The sequence below is a fragment of the Cottoperca gobio genome, chromosome 13 (genome assembly GCF_900634415.1).
Source record: "Cottoperca gobio chromosome 13, fCotGob3.1, whole genome shotgun sequence".
NCBI classification, from domain to species: Eukaryota; Metazoa; Chordata; class Actinopteri; order Perciformes; family Bovichtidae; genus Cottoperca; species Cottoperca gobio.
This window is the reverse complement of record NC_041367.1, coordinates 15,341,584-15,349,194: the sequence shown is the minus strand read 5'-3', so window position 1 is coordinate 15,349,194 and position 7,611 is coordinate 15,341,584. Positions and strand designations below refer to the sequence as shown.

Here is a 7,611-nt window from a genome sequence, read left to right as displayed (position 1 = left end):
AAACACAGACCGGAAGTACAACTAGACATGACATAAGGGGGAGTGAACACTTCAAAATAAAACAGGATATACAAAAATCCTGATCATGACACAACGCTTCATTACGCTTGTTACTCTGCTTGTATTCTACTCATTCCTATAAAGTCTTCATGCACTGACTTAAAACTCTACATAAATTATTATCTTAGCACCACAGAGAGAGCTTGATATTAACATTTACCTTTTTGTGTTAAGATCCTCCTTTTCTTTTGATGGACACATTTAACAATGACAATTTAACATTTGGCAGAAACAGTAACAACTTATGTATTTGGTTAGAGCATTGATGGCTGATAACAACTCATTGGTTGGTGGTGAGTTCTCGCGGCGGCAGATCAATGACCAGGTCATTATTGTGCAGCTTCTGGTGATGATTTTTCTTTGCATCAATATTTTGCTCTTAATAACCTTTTTAAAAAAAGAGGGCTTTTACACAACTACACGCTATATCTTATTTGCTGTTATGCTGCTGTCTGATAGCTTAATATTAATCATGTCTGATATCCTGCTAATCTTGAGCTATTTTCAATTCACTATGCACATTTGGTTATGCATAATTATCTCGTTTGTGGTACTTCTGTATCTTATAGTCACACCAGTTACTTTGACAGTAATGACTCTGGAGCGCTACGTGGCCATTTGCATGCCCTTGCGCCATGGAGAGCTGTGCACCACACGCAGCACTGTGAATTGTATCCTCATCATTCACTGCCTCAGCTCTGTACCCTGTATTGTTATTCTCTCCATGTATTTTGCATCTGCCTCTCTTAGAATTTACAAACAATACAGTGTGTGCTCTGTGGAGATATTTATTTTGTACAGATGGCATGATCATGTTAGGTCAGCTGTATATCAATTTTACTTCTTGATCATGTGTATCTGCATTGTATTCTCCTATGTTAAAATAATGAAAGTGGCCAAAGCTGCATCAGGAGAGAATAAAAAGTCAACATGGAAAGGGCTCAGAACAGTAAGTCTTCATGCTTTCCAGCTGCTGTTATGTCTTTTCCGCCTGTGGTGTCCATTGATAGAAAGTGCTATACTTCAGATTAATTTAAGGTTATTTATTGATGTCAGGTACTTTAACTACATAATGTTTAGTCTTGCTCCAAGATGCCTGAGTCCTCTCATTTATGGCCTCAGGGATGAAAAGTTCTTTCATGCACTGAAAAGCTATGCATTTTCTGGTTGGTATAAAAGAAATATTTGATAAGGTAGAAATTGCACAATTCATTAAATAAAAAAAGATCAAATGTTCTACTGTGCATGATTGCGATTCACTTTGTATGTTATATTTCTAACTGTTTTCTAATAATTGTTCTAAGCGTAACTGTGATTACATTGTTATTTAAGCAGCAATTTAAGCTTAACTCTGTTTTTGTATATGAGCCTCTATGACCTGTGAGTAGGTTTAATAAGTCATTTGTGCTACACTATCTACAACTTTGTATACCTGACAGAGTTGTGTCAATCTAGACTCCACAGCCAGTTTAGCTGCATGAACTGATTCTTCCCTATGTGCTCGTGTGGACCGAGACCTTAAATCATCAATCAGATGATTGAAATCCAATCAGATCCATTTATTATGGCAATATGCTGCATATAATAGTTTCTTCCTTAGCCCTTGCTACACCTTTACAACTAGTTTCATGAAAATCCTAAAACTGACATGATAGATCTAATAGATTGTTACATGGATTTATGTCTTATAAACACCACATGTTATCATTGTTATATATATATATATATATATATATATATATATATATATATATATATATCTCATGCATAATTTATTATTGGTTACATAGTTTGAAATGTTGAGTGTTTAGAAGTTGGATTGTGCTGTACATTACCCCTTATGACAAAATAAAATCTGTATTGATGCAAATCTTTGTATATATACAATCCACCCATATTCTGTTGTTTTTTCATGCTTTAATAACACTGTATACATACTGAATAAGACCCCTTTCCATAGATACAGCTAGTTCATGTCCAAGCAGTTTTCAGGACCTACCAAAAACTCACGGTGCAATAATATCAAGGACACATCCTTGGGGGATCGCCTTTGTTGATGATGAGTAGGGATGAGGTGTGACTGCCCGTCTGTGGCAGGCCTAAGTTTGTGACAAGTCTTGAGGAGATAATTTTGTTAAACACTGAGCTGTAGTCCACATACAGCATTTTAACAAAACTTCCCCTCCGGATGTCTAGGAGGGCCAGGGCAGTGCGGATGAAATGGCGTAGTAGACCTAGATTAGAGGTAGTGAGGAGGTATAAAGTCCTTGATGAGCCACTCAAAGCAATTCATCACCACAGAGGGCAGAGGTACTGGCTGGTATTGATTTAGGCAGCTGGGACAAGGGTTTCTTAGACAGGACAACCAGACTAGAACACCAGTTCTAGCTTGTCAGTACAGGCTATGACAGCACGTCCAGATATTCAGTCGTGTCCTGCTGCCTTCCTGGTGTTAACTCTTCTAAAACTCACGTTGTGCACTGTAACAGTTAGCTTCAAAGCACAAATAGAAGGTGTTGAGCTCTTCTGTCAGAGAGACATCCGCAAGCACCGTCTTGGAGGAGGTGGCTTTGTAATCTGTTATGCTCCGTAGTCCTTGCCACAGGCGTCTGAAATCAGTCTGGTGATTGTGATTCCAGTTCTAACTCACACAGGCTCCGCTCTCTACTGGACTCTATGGGAAATACTCTCTTTCAATCACAAGCATGCATTTAGCCACTGAAAGTTGTCTCTGTGAGCGTTTTTACGGCTTGCCCGGCTCTACCAACTTTCCAAACCCTCTTGGCGACTTTTTTGTCCAAAGCTACTAGCGACAAATCTATCGACTTTTTCTGGTGTTATTGGAGACTTTTGGAGACTTTTCTGGTGTTTTGGAGACTCTGACTTGAAAGCACGTATCGTTTTGCAGTTACTGTCCTCAACGAGCAGCGGGTGCTGCCTGAGCCTCTCCGCCGTCCCAAAGCTCTCACAGGGGCGGTCAGTCTCACAGTAGCCTCGCGCAGCAGCTGCAGTCAGAGGAGAGCGGACACCCACACACTCCCGCGTGCAGACTGCAAATGAATCGCGCATGCGCAAAGCTGCCGCTGATCCCTTCCTTACAGAGTGGGATGTAAATGTAAATGTTTCCTTCACTGTCTCACTAAAAATAAAATCACTGCATTGACTCACACAACCTCAGTCACTTACTCACCTCGTCCACTGTGTGTGTGCCTCTCTGTGACATAAGCTAAACTAAACTAGCTCTCACCATGTCTAAACTGTATAACCCCAAAAATACAGAAAGGAGTGGGAATTAAACCCTCAGTTCAAAGGCTGGTTGAAGCCGTTTATTTGAGATGATACACAGTGATGACAGTGGGGTAAAATGAGCTTGTGGGTAAATTGACCCACCCTCAGTTTCTTGGCAAACTGTACACATGTGTGGTCATGTGACCATACATTCAGGAAGCACCCATTATTTCTATCTGGCTGTGATGAAGGGGAGAAAGTATTTTTTACACAAAAAAAATGTCAGCTATAATGACTGTTATGTCAAAGCAAATTATCCAGAGCTAAAACATGTTAATATACAGATTGGTGATTTGCCAACGTATACAACCATGTGAATCATTAGCTGAAACGTGCACATAAATTAGATAAATAACATAAGTGTTTAGTTTATTCAATACAAAAGCACCTGTTCAATGTGAAAAGTGAGTTGTGAATATAAAAAGAACCAAAAAAAAAAAAAACTTCTTGAATTTCAGGGGGGGCGCGGGGTTCCGTTGGGGGGGCGTGGCGGAGGGAAACATTGTACTTTATTGGTACTTTGGTCCTACACACTTATTTCACAATATAGAAATAATAGGCTTTATATGCTTTGGCCTAAATCTGTCAAAGCGAACCCCGTTTTAGCCATTTGCGCATTGTGGGAAATATTAGAGTGTGACACATCAAAGGCTCTTTGCTAGTGTGAAGGAGAATAGCTAGTTTACAAGGACTAGGCTAAATAAATGTTCACAGAGTGATACAGTGATACTATGTGTTACAGAGGGTATTTTGCCCAGATATGAATACAGGTGTGCCTTGATATTTTGGCTTGGACTAGAATACAAGCAGAGTAACAACTATGAAATGTTGCTCACTTTCTGTCCGGTGTCTGTAGAGAATCTGTCTCGCAGGCTGATGTAAAAAAAGCCACCATTACTGCAGTGGTGTCTCACTTTAAACTACTATGTAGAACTACAATGTTTTGAAGTGGATTTCACTTATTAAGCCCTTTCCAATAAATTAGTCTTGTTATTGGTTGAAGTCATCGAACGACATTTAAAAAAGTTAAAAATCTAAACAACTTTTCACCTCTTAAGCCCTAATACTACTCTTTAAAAATAACATAACCAAAATACGGATACAGGAGGAATAAATCAACAATCACAGAGGGAAAACACAGACCGGAAGTACAACTAGACATGACATAAGGGGGAGTGAACACTTCAAAATAAAACAGGATATACAAAAATCCTGATCATGACACAACGCTTCATTAAGCTTGTTACTCTGCTTGTATTCTACTCATTCCTATAAAGTCTTCATGCACTAACTTAAAACTCTACATAAATTATTATCTTAGCACCACAGAGAGAGCTTGATATTAACATTTACCTTTTTGTGTTAAGATCCTCCTTTCTTTTGATGGACACATTTAACAATGACAATTTAACATTTGGCAGAAACAGTAACAACTTATGTATTGGTTAGAGCATTGATGGTTGATAACAACTCATTGGTTGGTGGTGAGTTCTCGCGGCGGCAGATCAATGACCAGGTCATTATTGTGCAGCTTCTGGTGATGATTTTTCTTTGCATCAATATTTTGCTCTTAATAACCTTTTTAAAAAAAGAGGGCTTTTACACAACTACACGCTATATCTTATTTTGCTGTTATGCTGCTGTCTGATAGCTTAATATTAATCATGTCTGATATCCTGCTAATCTTGAGCTATTTTCAATTCACTATGCACATTTGGTTATGCATAATTATCTCGTTTGTGGTACTTCTGTAGTTTTATTGTCACACCAGTTACTTTGACAGTAATGACTCTGGAGCGCTACGTGGCCATTTGCATGCCCCTGCGCCATGGAGAGCTGTGCACCACACGCAGCACTGTGAATTGTATCCTCATCATTCACTGCCTCAGCTCTGTACCCTGTTATTGTTATTCTCTCCATGTATTTTGCATCTGCCTCTCTTAGAATTTACAAACAATACAGTGTGTGCTCTGTGGAGATATTTATTTTGTACAGATGGCATGATCATGTTATGTCAGCTGTATATCAATTTTTACTTCTTGATCATGTGTATCTGCATTGTATTCTCCTATGTTAAAATAATGAAAGTGGCCAACGCTGCATCAGGAGAGAATAAAAAGTCAACATGGAAAGGGCTCAGAACGGTAATTCTTCATGCTTTCAGCTGCTGCTCTGTCTCATCAGTCTGTGGTGTCCATTCATAGAAGCTGCTGTACTACTAATTAATTTCAAGTTATTTAAAGATGTCAGGTACTTTAACTACATAATGTTTAGTCTTGCTCCAAGATGCCTGAGTCCTCTCATTTATGGCCTCAGGGATGAAAGTTCTTTCATGCACTGAAAAGCTATGCATTTTCTGGGTTGGTATAAAAGAAATATTTGATAAGGTAGAAAATTGCACAATTCATTAAATAAAAAATGATCAAATGTTCTACTGTGCAATGATTGCGATTCACTTTTGTATGTTATATTTGCTAACTGTTTTCTAATAATTGTTCTAGCAGCGTAACTGTGATTACATTGTTTATTTAAGCAGCAATTTAAGCTTAACTCTGTTTTTGTATATGAGCCTCTATGACCTGTGAGTAGGTTTAATAAGTCATTTGTGCTACACTATCTACAAACTTTGTATACCCTGACAGAGTTGTGTCAATCTAGACTCCACAGCCAGTTAGCTGGCATGAACTGATTCTTCCCTATGTGCTTCGTGTGGACCGAGACCTTAAATCATCAATCAGATGATTGAAATCCAATCAGATCCATTTATTATGGCAATATGCTGCATATAATAGTTTTTCTTCCTTAGCCCTTGCTACAACACCTTTCCAACTAGTTTCATGAAAAATCCTAAAACTGACATGATAGATCTATAGATTGTTACATGGATTTTATGTCTTATAAACGCCACATGTTATCATTGTTATATATATATATATATATATATATATATATATATATCTATATATCTATCTCATGCATAATTTATTATTGGTTACATACGTTTGAAATGGTTGAGTGTTTAGAAGTTGGATTGTGCTGTACATTACCCTTATGACAAAATAAAATCTGTATTGATGCAAATCTTTGTAATATATACATCCACCCATATTCTGTTGTTTTTTTCATGCTTTAATAACACTGTATACATACTGAATAAGACCCCTTTCCATAGATACAGCTAGTTCATGTCCAAGCAGTTTTCAGGACCTACCAAAAAACTCACGGTGCAATAATATCAAGGACACATCCTTGGGGATCGCCTTTGTTGATGATGAGTAGGGATGAGGTGTGACTGCCCGTCTGTGGCAGGCCTAAGTTTTGTGACAAGTCTTGAGGAGATAATTTTTGTTAAACGCTGAGCTGTAGTCCACATACAGCATTTTAAACAAAACTTCCCCCCGGATGTCTAGGAGGGCCAGGGCAGTGCGGATAGAAATGGCGTAGTAGACCTAGATTAGAGGTAGTGAGGAGTAATAAGTCCTTGATGAGCCACTCAAAGCCAATTCATCACCACAGAGGGCAGAGGTACTGGCTGGTATTGATTTAGGCAGCTGGGACAAGGTTTCTTAGACAGACACCAGACTAGAACACCAAGTTCTAGCTTGTCAGTACAGGACTATGACAAGCACGTCCAGATATTCAGGTCGTGTCCTGCTGCCTTCCTGGTGTAACTCTTCTAAAACTCACGTTGTGCACTTTAACAGTTAGCTTCAAAGCACAAATAGAAGGTGTTGAGCTCTTCTGTCAGAGAGACATCCGCAAGCACCGTCTTGGAGGAGGTGGCTTTGTAATCTGTTATGCTCCGTAGTCCTTGCCACAGGCGTCTGAAATCAGTCTGGTTGATTGTGATTCCAGTTCTAACTCACACAGGCTCCGCTCTCTACTGGACTCTATGGGAAATACTCTCTTTCAATCACAAGCATGCATTTAGCCACTGAAAGTTGTCTCTTGTGAGCGTTTTTACGGCTTGCCCGGCTCTACCAACTTTCCAAACCCTCTTGGCGACTTTTTTTGTCCAAGCTACTAGCGACAAATCTATCGACTTTTTCTGGTGTTATTGGAAGACTTTTGGAGACTTTTCTGGTGTTTTGGAGACTCTGACTTGAAAGCACGTATCGTTTTGCAGTTACTGTCCTCAACGAGCAGCGGGTGCTGCCTGAGCCTCTCCGCCGTCCCAAAGCTCTCACAGGGGCGGTCAGTCTCACAGTAGCCTCGCGCAGCAGAGAGAGGAGACCCACACACTCCCGCGTGCAGACTGCAAAT

The 7,611-nt window shown here is 39.4% G+C and overlaps 1 protein-coding gene and 1 pseudogene across 1 annotated transcript; both read left to right on the top strand.

Moving 5' to 3' along the window:
* The first annotated feature begins 319 nt into the window (after nucleotides 1–319).
* Nucleotides 320–1,249, top strand: LOC115017967 (odorant receptor 131-2-like). The gene has a single exon (XM_029446734.1). It carries the CDS (start codon nucleotides 326–328, stop codon nucleotides 1,247–1,249), a length of 924 nt encoding a protein of 307 aa, XP_029302594.1. The 5' UTR covers nucleotides 320–325.
* A 3,884-nt stretch (nucleotides 1,250–5,133) lies between these two features.
* On the top strand, nucleotides 5,134–5,689 carry LOC115017816 (odorant receptor 131-2-like; annotated as a pseudogene).
* Nucleotides 5,690–7,611: the final 1,922 nt, after the last annotated feature.